The sequence below is a fragment of the Rhincodon typus genome, chromosome 7, assembly GCF_021869965.1.
Source record: "Rhincodon typus isolate 14 chromosome 7, sRhiTyp1.1, whole genome shotgun sequence".
Lineage (NCBI taxonomy): Eukaryota > Metazoa > Chordata > Chondrichthyes > Orectolobiformes > Rhincodontidae > Rhincodon > Rhincodon typus.
The window spans coordinates 2,961,335-2,979,303 of NC_063338.1; the positions used below are offsets into that span (position 1 = coordinate 2,961,335).

The 17,969-nt window shown below is 44.0% G+C and overlaps 1 protein-coding gene across 1 annotated transcript in view; it reads right to left on the minus strand.

Moving 5' to 3' along the window:
• The window catches only part of cps1 (carbamoyl-phosphate synthase 1, mitochondrial), a 176,671-nt gene that overhangs the window by 93,590 nt on the left and 65,112 nt on the right, over positions 1-17,969 (minus strand). Inside the window, exons 11-14 of the mRNA XM_048598668.1 lie at positions 15,460-15,537; positions 11,530-11,628; positions 6,081-6,176; positions 3,481-3,670 (exon numbers count right to left, since the gene is read on the minus strand). Coding sequence (XP_048454625.1) covers positions 3,481-3,670; positions 6,081-6,176; positions 11,530-11,628; positions 15,460-15,537 — 463 coding nt within the window. The remainder of the gene's footprint in view (positions 1-3,480; positions 3,671-6,080; positions 6,177-11,529; positions 11,629-15,459; positions 15,538-17,969) is intronic.

The window sequence follows — 17,969 nt, forward strand, 5'->3', positions numbered from 1 at the left end:
TTCATCCCACCCTTTGTTCTTGTAACAATGTATTTGCTATACTCTGCCGTTTCTTCCTTGATTGAATCCCAATGGTCTCTTACAGACTTAGCTGCAAGTAGATACTCCTGGTCCTTTATTTGCAGTCCATCTTTTCTTTTTTTCTGTAACTATCTCAAATCTAACTGAGTTATGATCACTTCCTCCAAAATGCACCCTTCTCCTGGCCAGAACTGTTCCCTCCCTTGTTGGTCTAAGAAAGCTCTCCTGAATGCAATCTGAGTTTTGTTCTCTCCCTACTTTGCACACTAATTAGTCCAGTTAATATTTACTGGTTTAAATCCCCTATAATTATTGCTTGATTATTCTTACACTTCTGTAAAGGTTAAGTCAGATATAGAAGGAATACTTGGACAGTCCACTAGACAGAAGACGACATTGGCACAATAAGGCATCTGCACCTGGGAGTATGATATTGTTGCAATCACTGAGACATAGTTCAAGGAAGGATAGAATTTTAGTTTGCCTTCCAGACTCACTCACTAGTGTTTTAACTTCTAATTCTATCTTTGCTTCTTCCCCTTCTGAACTACCTACCAGATCTCACTTCCTGTCAATCTACTTTAAATCCAGCCCAACAGCATTGGCAAATCTCCTATAACGATGGTGGTCCTGCTCCTGTTTGGATGTAACCTGTCCAACTTGCACAGTTCCCATCTCCTCCAGCAATGGTCCCAATTCCTCAGGAATCTGAAGTCTTCCCTCCTGCACCATCTTTCCATTCATAGATTCATCTGCTTCATCCTCATATGTGGATTTTATCAGGAAAGTGCTTATTTGTTTGCTTTACATGTGTATTTGATTTAACTTGTGCAGTCAAGTCTTCTATTGTAAAGTTCACACATCTTTCCCTCCAATCAAAGTTAAATGTCTCCTTCAGTTCATAGACATATTTCAATATATGAGCGGACATAGAGGTCTAATTCATTCAGGACACTTCCACTATATTTCACTAGTCATCAGCTGACATTATCAATATCGCCAGGTTAAAATTAACACAGAAAGCCAAGGGAAATTAAAAACGTAAAAGTTTCAGTGATGTTCCTTGTTATAGTCTTCCCCAAATGGCTGATGTGAGCATCAGCCAACTGCCGAGCAAACAGCGACAGGCTCCTCCAACTAGTAATTACCAGTTGGACTGCTACCAGTACCCGACTGAGGAGACATCAACCACTGGCAACTACAATCAACCATCCTCAGTAGGTCAGTCATCCTGCTGGGCAGCCACTTCAATTGCTTCAGTTATACTACCTCCGTCTTCTGGGTACTGGTTGCCAGGACATGTACTGAGAGGGAGGTTACTTACAGCCTACTTGCAGGAGTAGACTATTTCGCTTCTCAAACCTGCTGTACCATTCAATAAGATCATGGCTGATCTGATTGTAACCTCAAATCCACATGCTTGCGTACTCCCAATAGCACTGGTCCCGAAACATTAACTCTGATTTCTCTTCACAGACACTGCCAGACCTGTTAAGCTTTTCCAGCAGCTTCTGTTTTTGTTTCCGATTTGCAGCACCCACGGTTTATTCGGTTTTTATTCAGCATTTCAGCTCCCTTGCTCAACAAGAATCTATTTAATCGCTGCCTTAAAAATAGTCAAGGACTATTCCACTCTTCAGGAAGACATTTCAAAGACTCATTATTCTCTGGGAGAAAATATTTCACCTCATTTGTTTTAAATGGGGGAGCCCCTGATTCTCAAACATTAGCCCCTAGTTCTAGATTCTCCCACAAGAGGAAACATCTTCTCCACATCCACCCTGTCAAATCCCTTCAGGGCCATATACTTTTCAGTCAAGTCGTCTCTTACTTTTCTAAACTTAAATAGATACAAGCCTAGCCTCCCAAGCTTTCCTCATAAGTCAACCCACGTGGTACAGGTACACTTGTGATAAATTTTCCCTGAATTGCCTCCAATACACTCACATCTTTCTTTAAATAAGGTGACCTGTGCTGTACACAGTATGTCCCACCAATGCCCTGTGTAATTGAAGTATAATTTCCCTACTCTTGTGTTCAACTCCCCTTCCACAAACAATGACATCAAGAGCAGGCAAGGAGTACACCTCACGAGTGTTGTCAGCATCAGGATTCCTTGTACATTTCTGACAGATTGGAAGGGTAGTTTTCCTGGACTTGTGAAAAGGGCAAGTTATGCCTAACATAACTGATTGAGCCTAATGGAGAGGTGACTGAAGTTATGGAGAGAGGAATGACAGAAATATTAAGGACACAAGGAAATTACCTCTGTTGCAGCAAATAGACTCGAATGTTGTCCACTTTCCAGCTCCTGCTCAGTTACTGTTGTACTGCTTTTCAAACCAAACAGAATTCAGCTTTCCAAGCCTGTCATCCTTTCAAGCAGCAAGCTCCAGGTCCTTCTGGACAAAAATAATGCTCCTGACCTCCCTTCTAATTATTCCATCTGACTTTCAATCTGACTCTTGATCATGTTTGTGCTTATGGAGGCAGAATAGTTCAAAAGGAATAATCCAGATCCGTCTTCATTTTACACACCTGAATCTCTCTTCAGCCTCCTATTCCAAAACAAGCACCTCTATCTTCCAAGTCAATTCTGCAGAACGGTGCCAATTCACTTGGTTTCTCTCTCCACAGATGCTGCCTGATCTGCTGAAACATTCCAGCATTTTCTGTTTTTACTCCAACCTATACAATCTTTCCTCATTGTCACAAATCTGAGGTTAAATGCTTAACAAAGTTCAGGCAAACACATTTCCAGTCAGAGTTTGATTTCTTGATCACACACCGCCAACTTGAGCCCCACAGATTACTTGATCTCCTTTTTATATTCGTATACCCAGTCAAGTACTTAAGCAACCATCCCTGAATTAACATATAACCATCACATATTCCAAGTGGTCTCACGTATCTCTGCCTAGATCCTGCTCAATGATAACACTATTTCCCAATTCTCTGTGTGAAGTAGTGATTCCACTGACAAAGTTTTAAAGATTGAATTTTAGACAAAACATTTGCTGTTGCACTCAATGTGGAATTTTCTTCTGCATTACAAAATTACTTGAAAACATAGGCAGCACCATACTTGCACTGAAGGCTGTGTGGGATTGAGTTCAACAGCCAGCCTGTATTAATATGATGGATGTGACACAGGCAGTAGTTCCTACACTAACCACCCTGGGTAAGAGAAGGAACAATTGACCAAGACTGCTCTCCTCGTCATTACAAAGCGAGTTCGACTAGGATTCCTGTGGGTAATAGAACACTGGATGACAAGGTGGGGCTCCTACAGGATCAAACATTATGGGCTTACCCTCACACATGTGGAGCAGCCACCTATACCTGATACCTGGGCTGTAAATGAGCCAGGAGTCAAACACAGCACAGCAGCAGAGAGCAGATAGAACAACTCACAAAACAGGGCCAACGTAACTAGGGAACTAAAGCTAAATAACTCACCGCAGTTCAGGGCAGTCTGACCCCCCATAGACAGAAGTATCCCATCAGGCTGCTCCGTTTTAATAATGTCAGTCACAAACTCTGGGGTCACGGGTAAGAAGTAAACTGTGTCCGCTTGCTTGGTGCCCACCTCGTTGGTCTGCACTGAGGCGATATTTGGGTTCATCAAGACAGTTTTTATATTTTCTTCCTAAAGGCAACAGCAGGGTAGACGATGAGAATCCACACTACACTCCACAAAGTCCACTCTCCACAGGTGCACTATACACTTCACAATCCACAATCCACACTGTGGCACCTGTCCTTTCACAGCATGACCACATACTTCAGCTGTTCCTTTACCTGGAGTTAGCTTCCACATACCATGTGGACAACAACACAGTGTGATGATGACAATATAGAGGCAGCTTTACACTGTATAGAAACCTGTTAAGAACCTGCCCTGGGTGCGTTTGATGGGAACAGAGTCTGATGGGGGGAACCTCTTTTACAGGGGCCTTGGCTGGGGATCCTGTTGACAGGTTCTGCAATTTTTGTTTCCTCACCTGTGGGATGTGAGCATCGCTGGCTGGCCAGCATTTGTTGCCTGTCCCTCGTTGCCTTTGAGAAGGTGGTGGTGAGCTGCCTTCTTAAACCGCTGCAGTTCACATGCAGATAGCAAGAACTGCAGATGCTGGAGTCAGAGATCAATATAGTGTGGAGCTGGACGAACACACCAGGTCAGGCAGCATAAGAAGATCAGAAAAGTCGACTTTTCGGGTTGGGACCATTCATCAGTCCCAATCAGACCCGAAATGTCGACTTTCCTGCTCCTCTGATGCTGCCTGACCTGCTACATTCCTCCAGCTCCACACTGTATTGACACAGTTCACATGCTGTAGGTTGAACCACAATGCCCTTCAGAAGGGAATTCCAGGATTTTGATCCAGTGACACTGAAGGAATGGTAATGTTTTTCCAAGTCAGGATGGTGAACAGCTTGGAGGGCACGTTTGAGGCAGCTGCCCCAGTGATGGTCAGAAACATCTGTCATTGCCCTGGATCAGGGCCTCCCTTATAAAGCAGTGACCATTTCTCATTTATACTGCCTGACATCAGCTGACCTGGCCACTGCTGGAACATGACAATGCTGCCAGGACCTGAGCAGAGGAAACAAGACATCAGCCAGAGACTCTGCTCAGTATCCAGACACTTCAGCAATTTGCAATGCTATAGCACCTTCAATGTACCAACACATCACAAGCCACTTCATACAACAATGAAAACACCGACAAAGAGCCATGTCAGATTTTGGGACTGTGATGTGAAGTTTGGTCAAAGAGGCAGGTGTTAAGGAATGTTAGAATGTAAGGATAGAGAGGCAAAGAGTTTAGAGAGGGAGCGACACTTTGTAAGATGTACAAGAGGAGCAAGTGCACGTGCAATGACGTTGATCAATGTCAGGCCCAGATAGTCACTGGTCAGCGATTAGACTGGAGCTGAGTGAGGATTCTGCAAAATACCTGACACAAGAGGCTGACGAAATTTCCCGCAAATTGAATTTACTGAGGGGCAATTTCCCTGCATCTGGAACCCCCGGCAGAGTCCATTAAAGTTTGTGAATTTGGAGGTGCCAACACACCTAACCACAACAGTTACCCAAGAAAGGTCACAGGATCAAAAAAAATCCTGCTCTAACTCCTGGATAACTGTTACCAACTCACCTGTCTACTGCATTCATGAAACCCTTAACAGCCGAGATCCTGACACCGCCCCGACCCAATACTCGACACTGACCCAACCTTGACCCTGAACCTGATACTGTCATGACCCCTGACCTCACTGTGACCCCGAATCCAACAGCACCCTGGCCCCTGACAACACTGCAACTCTCGACCACAGATACTGCCCTGACATGGCTCAAAACCAGCAGATCTAACATTGTCTTTGTCCAATCATAATTCCCTGGATCAGGCAGCTGTCTCGAAGCCTGTGACCTGGCTACCTCACCCCAGCCAAACCTACCTGAAATCCCAGTATACTCACCCACCAGCCAGCCTTTCCCTTCACCCATCTGGCGCCCTACCCTCTCACCAACAAGGCACCCTACACCCATCACCGACCTAGCTCCCTGCCACACCCCACAAATCACCCTCCTGACACTCTATGCCCCATATCTAACTTGCTTCTTCCCACCCTCACCAATCTGCACACCCCCCAATCACCCCTACACACCCTTCCTCACTGTCAGTGTACCTTTGGAACCTTTAACCAGCGTGAATCTTGAAATACAGCAGTGAGTACTGTAAAAAAGAATGAGACCTGGGCGCTGAGTGGACTCCTTCCTGATTACCTCCAGTTTGGAACAATCCAGACTTGGAAATCTGGCTGGAAAATTGCCAACTTGCAAATGAGTGATTTTAGAGAGGATTACCACTGGTGGAATCTATCCTGACTATGATCGGGCTCTCTGGGCCTTATTGAGGAACCAAAGGAGAACAGCCTCGTGTCTGGGGAGGTGTCACTGGAAACACAGTCTCCTGGGCCAGATATCAGACAAGTGTCAAGACAGGCAGACAGTGCTATGCTCAGGACAGCAAGTACAAACCCTCCACAGCTCACCTTTAAAGCTTTAATCGCCTGCGATCCAGAGTAATCAAACTCGCCAGCCTGGCCAATCGAGAGGCCTCCCGAACCCAAGACCAACACCTTCGACACCTGAAACAAGCAGCACAATGTCAGCGAGGATAACAGTGAAAGAAGGTAGCGATTCAGCCCTTCCACTGCCACTTCATTGTGTAGTTAACCACAGCACTTAACCACCAAATCACACAATTTTCAGCCAATCTCCACTGGGAAATTCTCAAAGAATCTCTGAGCCCAGTGGCTTTTGGGAGGGAGAGAATTCCAGGATTCCAGGATCCTTGTTCATGTGGACGTGATTCCTGACACCAGCCTGAGCAGCCGAGCTGGAATTGTAAGGATTCTCCCTGTTGTTCAGAATGCCCTGAGCAAGTTTGTTTTCTCTTGCTCCACCATCAAACCCCTAAACAATGTTAAACACCTCAATTAGATGACTCCCATTCAAAAGGGAGTGCAGCAACACTCTATGCAACCTGTACGCATAATTTCTAGGATTTTAATCTTGGGATCATTGTAATGAACTTTGCTCACCCTAATCCTCCCACACCGAGGTCTCTCTGCAGGATGCAGACCGGGGTCTCTGCTGAGCTGCAGACAATGACCCCACAATGTGTTGTAACTAATTCTCTGTACAGTTGTGACACCCCTCCCACTCTGACTAAAACGATAAACTTTCAACTGGGTTTCAACGTTCTCTGTGGTACTGTACTGCAAAAATTACACTGAAACAGAAGGTAATAAAATATTTCCAGTGTTATAAAGAATAGTTAAGACCCAGCAAGCCATGACAACACAGAAGGCAGAACCACATAAGCAAAGCATGTACTATGAAGAAAACTCTTGTGCTTTATCAAGGCTTGGAGAACAAACCAAAACCTTCAATTTTCTGAAAGAACACAAACCACAGTGGTAAGTTTCCTGCCCAAATAATCAAGAAACTGAGATACAGTTACCTGGGACTGTTAATGTGTTGTAAAACCCCATCTGGTTCACCAATGTCCTTCAGGAAAGGAAATCTGCCATCCTTATCTATTCTTTAATAGAATCATAGTTATTTCGTTGAATCCCTACAGTGTGGAAACAGGCCCTTCGGCCCAACATGTGCACACCGACCCTAGGAGCATCCCATCCCTCTGTAACCCACCTAATTTACACATCCCTGAACACTACGGGCAATTTAGCATGGCCAATCCACCTAACCTGCATATCTTTGGACAGTGGGAGGAAACAGGAGCACCCGGAGGAAACCCATGCAGGCACGGGGAGAATGTGCAAACTCCACACAGACAGTCGCCCGAACGTGGAATCGAACCCGGGTCCCTGGCGCTGCGAGGCAGTAGTGCTAAACACTGAGCCACCGTGCCGCCCTAAAAAAAAAAACTTTCATTCGTTCTATTCTGGCCTACATGTGACTCCAAACACAATGTAGGTGACTCTTAACGGCCTTCTGAAATGGCCTAGCAAACCATTCAGTAGTAACAATCACTAGAAAGTCTCAAATCAGTAACAAAACCAAACAGACCACCTGGCAACAGCCTAGGCACCAGAAACAGCCATGACAAAATGAGTCCCATCAACCCTTCAGAGTCTTCCTTACTAACATCTTGTGTCAAAATTAGGAGAGCTGTGTTACATACTAGGCAAACAACAGCCTCACATAGTCATACTCACAGAATCATATCTCACAGGCAATGTTCTAGATACCAACATTTCCATCCCACTGGCAGGACAGACCGAGCAGAGGTGGCAGTACAGTCGTATACAGATGGGAAGGGGTTGCACCAGGAATCCTCAACATTGAATGTGGACCACATGAAGTTTTCTGGCTTCAGGTTAAACATGGGCAAGGAAACCTCCTGCTGATTACCGTATAATCAGCTGATGAATCAGTGCTCCTCTATGTTGAGCAACACTTGGAGGAAGCACTGAGGGTGGCAAAGGTGCAGAATGTACTCTACGTGGGGATTTAAATGTCCACCATCAAGAGTGGCATGGCAGCAGCACTACTGACCGAGCTGGTCAAGTCCTAAAGTACATAGCTCCTAGATTGGGCCTAAGGCAGATGACGAGGGAACCAACAACAGGGAAAAACATACTTGACCTCATCCTCACCAATCTGCCGACTGCAGATATTGATTCTGTCACAGACAGATGTAAGAGTGACCACTGCACAGTCCTTGTGGAAATGTGTCCCACCTTCACAATGAGAACCCTTCAACATGTTGTGGGGGGCACTATCACCAAGCTAAATGGGACAGACTACAAACAGATCTAGTAACTCAAGGCTGGGCATCCATGAGGCACTGTAGGTCATCAATAGCAGCAGAATTGTACTCCAACACAATCTGAAACTTAATGGCCCAGCACATCCCCCACTCAACCATTATAATCAGTCAAGGGAGTCAACTCTGGCTCAATGGAGAGTGCAGGCAGGCATGCCAGAAGCACCATCAGGCACACCTAAAAATGCATGGTGAAGCTATCAAACAGGACTACTTGTATGCCAAACAGCATAAGCAGCAAGAGATAGGCAGGACTAAGCAATCCCACAACTAGATTTGATCTAAGGTCTGCAGTCCTGCCACATGCAGTCGTGAATGATGGTAAACAATTAAACAACTCACTGGAGGAGGCGGCTCCGCAAATATCCCATCTTCAATTATAGGAGATAGCCCAGCACATCAGTGCAACAGATAAGGTTGAAGCATTTATAAAAATCTTAAGCCAGAAGTTGCGCATGGATGTTCCATCTTGGCCTCGTCCATTAGTCCCCAGCATCACAGATACCAAACTTCAGCCAATTCGATTAATTCCACATGATATCAAGAAACAGTTGGAGGCACTGAATACTGCAAAAGCTATGGGTCACAACAACATTTCCAGCAATAGAACTGAAGACTAGTACTCCAGAATTTGCTGCTACCCTAGTGAAGCTTTTCCTGTACAGTTACAATACTGGCATCTACCAGACAATGTAGAAAATTTTGTAGGCATGTCCCATACACGAAAAACAGTACAAATCCAACCTGGTCAAATACCATCCCATCAATCTACTGTCAATCATCCGTAAAGTGATGAAGTGTCATCAACAGTGCTATCAAGAAGTGCCTGCTCAGCAATATAACCTGCTCATGAGCTTAACTGATAATTTTGGGAACTGATGATTGAGGGAGGTGTACAGGGCAGACAGCTCACAACAGCTCTTCAAGTAACACGCAGCATTTCTGATAGATGTCGAGGTACCGGTGTTGGACTGTGGTGGAAAGGGTCAGAAATCACACGACAGCAGGTTATAGTAAAACAGGTTTGTTTGAATACACAAGCTTTCAGACTCTTACTCCTTCTTCAAGGGTTAGTGAGAGAGGTTTTAAATCCCTTAGGATTTACATATACATATTAATCAATTAAAAACTTCTAAATGATTAAAGATTTAACAGCATCTTAGGTTTGTTTAGTACATCTCAATCAGTGGTGTGACCCTTTGATCTTTTACTTATAAATTCTGTGTCTGACACTAGCTCTCTCACTAACACCTGATGAAGGACTAAGAGTCCGAAAGCTTGCATTTCTGATTGAAATGTGGATAACCCAACTGGACCTAAGTTTAACAGATACAATAGCATAGTAGTTATTGTGCTGAACAAGTGATTCAGAAAACCCAAGGTCAAATCAGATCATGTCAGTTTGAGAATATTGGTATAAAACTGAAGCTCCTGAATTGTCATTAAGAACCTATTTGCCACAATCACGTGCTGTGGAGATGTGCGATTCCAGCCATATTTTTAACTGGCATCAAAAAGCTGGGGTAGTTCAAGGTGGCCGCCAAGATGATGGATTCCTGAAAAAGCAGGACTACAGGGAAACCTGACATAGAGAGAACAAGATAGATAAAGAGAGAGGGATGAAGAAAGGAGGAGGAAATTACAACAGAAAGAGAAAGACACAAAGCAAAGGATAACACATAATGTTTGTTAATTTGTTTGCTATAACAATTCAATCATCATATAACACTTTGCAGATGGATGAATTAGAGAGTTTAGTTCAGCCACTAGAAAATTTCCAAGGAAATTTGTCAAATTGGATCCACAATTGGCTGAGTGGCAGGAAGCAGAGGGAGATGGTTGAGGGTGTTTTTTCTGACTGGAAGTTTGTGTCCAGTGGAGGTCCATAGGAGTCAGTGTTGGGTCCCTTGTTGTTTGCAACAGCTCCAGGGACCCGGGTTCGATTCCACCCGCGGGCGACTGTCTGTGTGGAGTTTACACATTCTCCCTGTGTCTGCGTGGGTTTCATCCGGCTGCTTCGGTTTCCTCCCACAGTCCAAAGATGTGCAGGCTCGGTGGATTGGCCATGCTAAATTGCCTGTAGTTTTCAGGGATGTATAGATTAAGTGGGTTATAGGGGGATGGGTCTGGGCAGGATGCTCTGAGAGTCAGTGTGGGCTTGTTGGGCCAAAGGGCCTGTTTCTACATTGTAGGGATTCTACGATCAATTCTATGACCTATGATCTATGTCAATGATTTGGATTTGAATGTAGGAGGGTTGATCAGTAAGTTCACAGATGATATAAAAATTATTGGGATGGTAAATATGGAGGAGGGCAGCCTTAGATTACAGGTGATGTAGGTGGGTTGGTCAGATAGGCTGATCAGTAGCAAACAGAATTCAATGCAGATAAAGATAATGCATAATGCAGGACAAACATGGCAAGGGAATACGTGATGAATGGATGACCCTGGGAAGCACCAGAGGAAGGATCAGAGGGACCTAGGGACCTAGGTGTACGTACACCAGTCCCTTAAGGTATCAGGTCAGGTGGATAAAGTGGTTAAGATGGCATGTGGGATCCTTGCCTTTATTAGCTGAGACATAGAGTTTAAGAGCAGGAACGTTTTGCTGGAACCATCAAAACGTTGGTTCGGCCATAGCTGTTGTGTGCTGTTCTGGAATCCACATTATAGGAGGGATGTGACACCACTGGAGAGGGCGCAGGGGTAATTTATCAGGATGTTGACTGGGCTGGAGACTTTCACTTATGAAGAGAGATTGGACAGACTGGAGATGTTTTCTTTAAAACAGAGGAGTTTGAGAGAGGACTTCATTGAGATATATAAAATTATGAAGGGCATAGATATGGCAGACTGGAAAAATACATTTCCCCTTGATAGAGGGATCAATGACTAGAGGCATAGATTTAAGGTAAAGAGCAGAAGGTTGAGAAGAGATATGAGAAATGGCCTTTTCACCCAGAGGGTGGTAGGAATCTGGAACTCACTGCCTGTCACAGGGTGTTCGAGGCAGAAAGCCTCATAAAATTCAATAAGTATTTACATGGTTATTATTGACCAGAGTAGACTCAATGGACCGAGGGGCCTTTTACTGTGCTGTAGATTTCTATGACTGTATGACACCAAAGATAAAGAAGTCAAACCTTAAGCCTCTTAGGTGGTGGAGGGACTGCAGGCATCACTGAGGCAATGCTGGTTCCTTTTCCTTTCTTTATCAGTGAAATAAAAGCATCGAACAGGAACTGGAAAAAAAAATGGTGATTATCAACAGAGTGTCCTTCTTCAACTCTGTGCAGAGTGCCTCTTTGGATACACTAAGGTAAGGCTTCAAACAGGTTGGAACTAAATAGGCGGTTTCCTGCTGCATCCCTCAGAAGAAGGCCATTCAGCCTACCCTGCCTCGCCTGGAATCAGTGAACCCAGAATCTTACTCCCTTGCTCTTACTCCATAATACTACATATACCCCCCTTCAGAAATCCCAATGTCAACCAAACAGGCCTCAATAATCCTCCCCATTACTGTAGAGAACACAATCATTATTCTAATCAAGCAGGATTGGCCTTATCAAATCTGTAACATTTTTCATTTATCCATCCATTTGTTTTTGATGGATGCCAACTTATTTTGTCTTGAATGACTGAAAAGAATGTTACATTTCATACAGGCGGGGCTGGAGGGAGAGTGACATCAAATAGATATTGTGCTCCTCTGATGAAGAGTCATCTAGACTCAAAAAAGTTAGCTTGCTTTCTCTCCATGGATGCTACCTAACCTGTTGTGATCTGCAACACTTTTTGTTTTCAGTTCAGATTCCAGCATCTGCTGTAATGCACTCTTAGATGCAGTGAGCCTTTCAGCTTCTCACAGACTTAAAAAAATAGAAACCAGGAACAGAAGTAGGCCATTCAGCCCTACGAGCCTGCTCCATCATTCAATACGATCATGGGTGATCTTCTGTCTCAATGCCATATTCCCACCTTCTCCACATGCCCCTTAATGCCTTTAAGATCTAAAAATTATCAATCTCCTTCTTGAATATATTAAGCATTTTGTGGTAGAGAATTCCACACACTCATTACCCTTTGAGTGAAGACATTTTTCCTCATCTCAGCTGTAAATGGTCTACTCTGTATCCTGGAACTGTGTCCACAGTTCTCGACTCCCAAACCACAGGAAACATCCTTCCTGTGGTTAGTCTGTCCAGCCCTGGTAGAATTTTACACGTTTCAATCAGATCCCATCTCATCCTTCTAAACTTTAGTGAATACAGCCTCCATAGAACCCATGTCTCCTCATATTATAGTCAGGCCTTCACCAGTATCAATCCAGAGAACCGCTGTTGCACTCTTTCCATGGCAGATATATCCTCTCTTGGGTAGGAAGACCAAAGTTGCATACAGTTTTCAACCAATTCGCAATCCATTATATATATTAGCCCCTTATCCCATGTGCTTTAACTTTACCCACTAACCTCCTTTGTGAGTCCTCATTATTACTTTCTGAAAATCCAAAATAGACCACAGCTATTCTCCGCTATCTACTGTAATCATTACATCCTTCAAGATTTGTTAAACATGATTCATTTTTCATAGCATGCTGGCTATGTGCAATCCGGGTAATGCTTTCCAAATGGTTTGATATGATGTCTTTTATAATAGATTCTACCATTTGCTCCACTACTGATGTTAGGCTAACTGGTCTATAATTCTCTATTTGCGTTTGGCATTTGCCACCCTCAAATCAAAAGAAACTGTCTGAAGTCTATAAATTTTGGAAGATGACCACCAAAACATCCAATATTTTCTGGGCCTCTTCCTTGGATGTACTCTGAGATGTAGTTTGAGTCCTAGTGATTTGGCAGCCTTTAACCTAATTAATTTCCCAAGCACTATTTTCTTAGTAATACTGATTTTCTTCAATTCCTTCCTTTCACTAGACTCTTGGCTGCCTGACATTTCTGTGAGGTGATTTGTGCCTTCTTTCTGAAGACAGAACCAAAGTTCAATTCTTCTGCAATTTCTTTGATCCCCATTATTGTTTTTCTAGCTTCTGACTCTAAGATACCTACATTCATCTTTACTAATCTTTTTCTCTTCACATATTTATAGAAACTTCTATGGTCAGTTTCTAGGTTCCCTACAATTTTACTCATACTCTATTTTGCCCTTCTTGACCAAACTTATTGTTCTCTTTTGCTGAATTCTAAAATGTTCCAAATCCTCAGACTTGCTGCTTTATCTGGCAATTTTATATGTCTCCACTTTGGTTCTAATATTATTTATAATTTCTTTTATCAGCCACGGTAGAGCCAACCTTCCTCTCTTACTTTTGCATCAGACAGGAATGAGTAATTACTGTAATTCTTGCCCATATTCTTTAAATATGAACCATTGCCTATCCATCATCATCCCTTTGGTAAGGTTCCCCACTACATCCTCACCAATTTGTGCCTCATACCACATAATTCCCTCTATTTAGATTCTGCACCCTGGTTTTGGATTCAAAAACTTCACTCTCTATCTTAATGAAGAATTTCATCATATTATGGTCACTCTCCACCTAGGGTCCTGCACAACAAGATTGTTAACCAATCATTTCGCATTGCAGTACACAGTTCAGAATAGCCTGTTCGCTGGCTGGTTCCTCAACGTATTGGTTGAAAAAAACAATGACATATAAACTTTAGGAAATGCTTCTGTATAATACCATTGCTAATTTGGATTGTCCAATCTCTATGTAAACTAAATTTACCCATGATTACAGTTGTACCATTATTGCATACATCACTTATTTCTTGTTTAATTAATGCCTTCCCTTGCATCTTCACTACTGTTTGTAGGGCCTTTTGATAACCCTCAACAAAATTTTCTGCCCATTGTGGTTTCTTACCTGCACCCATACAGATTTCGGATCAAGATTTCCTGAGCCAATCTCCTTCATCTTATTGCATTGATTGTCTCCTTTACTAACAATGCTCCCCTACCTCCGATCCCATTTTTTCTGTTCTTCCTAAATATGAACACTCTTGGGTGTTCAGTACATATCCTTGCTCATCCTGCAGCCATGTTTCTGTATTGGCACCTACATCATAACCGTTTATGTATATGTGAGCTACAAGTTCATCCAACTTACTGCGAATGCTTCATGCATTATGTGTATTCAAGCACAAAGCCTTTATATTTAACCTTATTAGTATTCTTAGTTTAGAACACAGAACATAGAACATAGAACAGTACAGCACAGTACAGGCCCTTCAGCCCACGATGTTGTGCCGAACTTTTACCCTAAACCTAAGGTCTATCTAACCTCCACCCCTACCTTATACTATCATCCACATGCCTATCTAATAGCCGCTTAAATGCCCCTAACAAGGCCAACTCCACTACCCTCTCCAGCAATACATTCCACGCCCCTACCACTCTCTGAGTAAAGACCCTACCTCTGACGTCTTTATTTTGCAGTATGACCCCATATGTTCTTCGCGTTTGCTTTTTTCTACCTTCCACATTAGCTTCTTACATTTCAGTCTTTTGTTTGCATCCTTGTTCCCTTCCCCAGGTTCCAATTCCACTCAGTCAGTGGAATTTTCCCAGCAGTAAGACAGCAGTAGGGCAAATCCCCACCCAAACCATGGAGCATCAATGACAGACTGAGACACAAACATGGAGCATCAGAGTGACTGAAACATGGAACGACAGAAAGAGGGGTAGAGCGTCAGGGAGATAGAGACACAAGTTGGTACTGCATCCGAGTGTTAAACTGTGACAGACTGCATCTCCCTCAGACAGCTCCATTTTCCCTCAGCGTCAGAAGGATGTCGCACAAGGCCTTGTGTCTGTTGACGTGGACAATGAAGTGAGTGAACATCCCTAGGTGGTATGGATTCTCAGTCTAATTTAAATCTGCTCAGAGAACACATTGAGATTTCAGCTCAATATCTGACTCCTGCTCTATACAGGATCAAACAAATTCAACCTGTGCTCTTGCAGAATACTTTTGACAGAAGCTCGGCAATGTTGTTGTTTGGAGTTGCTCCTTCTCTGGGTTTTGAGTGGAAAATGGTTTCACTTACTTCAGTATCTGTTGGTCCTCCCTTCGCCTCTGGATGAAATTGTGCTGTAAAAATCGGTTTGCTCTCGTGGACGATTCCCTGAAATTGAAGAATTCAACTTTTACTTTTTCAGAGAAAAGCCGCATGTTCCCAGTTCATGATGGGGAATGAATATAGACATAGAAACATAGAAAACAGGTGCAGGAGTAGGCCATTCAGCTCGTCGAGCCTGTACCACCATGCAATACAATCATGGCTGATCATGCACTCTCAGTATCCCATTCCCGCCCTCTCCCCATACCTCTTGATCCCTACAAGGGTCATGTCCAGATCCCTCTTGAATATATCTAATGAACTAACACCAACAGTTTCCTGTGGGAGACAATCCCAACAGGCTCACAAGTCTGAGTGAAGAAGTTCTTTCTCATCTCAGTCCTGAATGGCTTATCCCTTATTCTTAGACTGTGACCCCTTGTTCTGGACTTCCCCAACATTGGGAACATTCTTCCCGCATCTAGCCTGTCCAGTCCCATCAGGATTTTATATGTTTCTATGAGATACCCCCTCATTGTTCTAAATTCCAGCAAATACAAGCCCAGTCTTTCCTCGTGACAGTCCTGCCTTCCCAGGAATCAGTCTGGTGAACCTTTGCTGGACTCCCTCAATAGCAAGAAATGTCCTTCCTCAGACTAGGAGGACAAAACTGGACAAAATATTCAAGCTGTGCTTCACCAGGACCTGTATAAGTGCAGCAAGACGTCCTTAGTCCGATACACAAATCTTCCCACTATAAAGGAGAGCATGCCATTAGCTTTCCTCACTACCTGCTGCACCTGCATGCCAACTTGCAGCAACTGTTCCACTATAACACTCAGGTCTCGTTGCAGCTCACCATTTCCTAAATTTCTACCATTCACACAATAATCTGTCTATCTATTTTTGTGACCAAAATGGATAACATCACGTTTATCCACAATATATTGCATTTACCAAGTATATGTCCACTCAGCCAGTCTGTCCAAGTCACCCTGCAGCCACTTAGCATCCTCCTCACAGCACACACTGCCACCTAGCTTCGTCTCATCTGAAAATTTGGGGATATGGCATTCAATTCCTTATCCAAATCATTAATGTATATTGTGAACAGCTGACATCCCAGCACCATACCTTGCAGCACCCCACCCGTCACTGCCTGCCATTCTGAAAAGGACCTACCTTTTCAGGTAGGGTATTCGCAGCAATAAGTAAGGGTAAGGGTTTATTAAATTTTCTTAAACATCTTAATTGGGGATAGAAATGTCAAGTGGGGTTAAGTGCTGCACTTATGAGATGTGGGAGATCTGCGACGCTTCCAGTGTCTCGGATGACTACATCTGCACGAAGTGCACCCAATTGCAGCCCCTCACAGACCGCATGGATAGGTTGGAGTGGCAATTGGATGCACTTAGGAGCATGAGGCGTGGCGGAAAGCATCATAGACAGTAATTTTAGAGATGTGGTGACACCCAAGGTGCAGGCGTAAAGATGGGTGACCGCTAGAAGGGGCAGGCAGACAGTGCAGGAATCCCCTGTGGTTGTCCCCCTCTCTAACAAATACACCGTTTTGGATACTGTTGGGGGGAAATAACCGATCGGGGGTAACAGCAGCAGCAGCTAGACTGGTGGCACCATGGCTGACTCTGCTCTTAAGAAGGAAGGACAAAGAGCACTAGAGAAGTAGTTATAGGGGACTCTATAGTTAGGGGTACAGATAGCCGCTTCTGTGGGCATAAAAGAGACTCCAAGATGGTGTGTTGCCTTCTTGGTGCCAGGGTCCAGGATGTCTCTGAATGGGCAGAAAGCATTCTGCAGGGAGAGGATGAACAGCCAGAGGTTGTGGTACATATTGGTACTAATGACACTGGTAGGATGAGTGATGAGGTCCTGTACCAGCAGTTCAGAGAGTTAGGTAGAAAGTTAAAAAGCAGGTTGTAATCTCGGGATTACTCCCTGTGCCACGTGGCAGTGAGGCCAGACATAGGAGACTAGTACAGCTGAACAGATGGTGTAGGAGGGAGGGTTTCAGATATCTGGACCATTGGGATCTCTTCCAGGGCAGGTGGGACCTGTACAAGAAGGATGGATTGCATCTAAACTGGAGGGGTACAAATATTCTGGCTGGGAGTTTTGCTGGTGTCACTTGGGAGGATTTAAACTAGTTGGCGGGGGGGGTGGGAACCAATGCAAAGGTGAATGGACTGAATGGGAACTACACAATAGGGCCAAGTAAGCCTCCAAGGAAGAGCAGGCAGGGTGTGGTTGCTGATCAAAGCGGATCTGGTGGACTGAAATGCATCTGTTTCAATGCAAGAAGTGTAACAGGTAAGGCAGATAAAATTAGACCTTGGATTAGTACTTGGAACTATGATGTTATTGATATTACAGAGACTTGAGTAAGGGAAGGACAGGATTGGCAGCTTAACATTCCAGGATACAGATGTTTCAGGCGGGATAGAGGGGAATGTAAAAGGGGTGGGGGAGTTGCACTACTT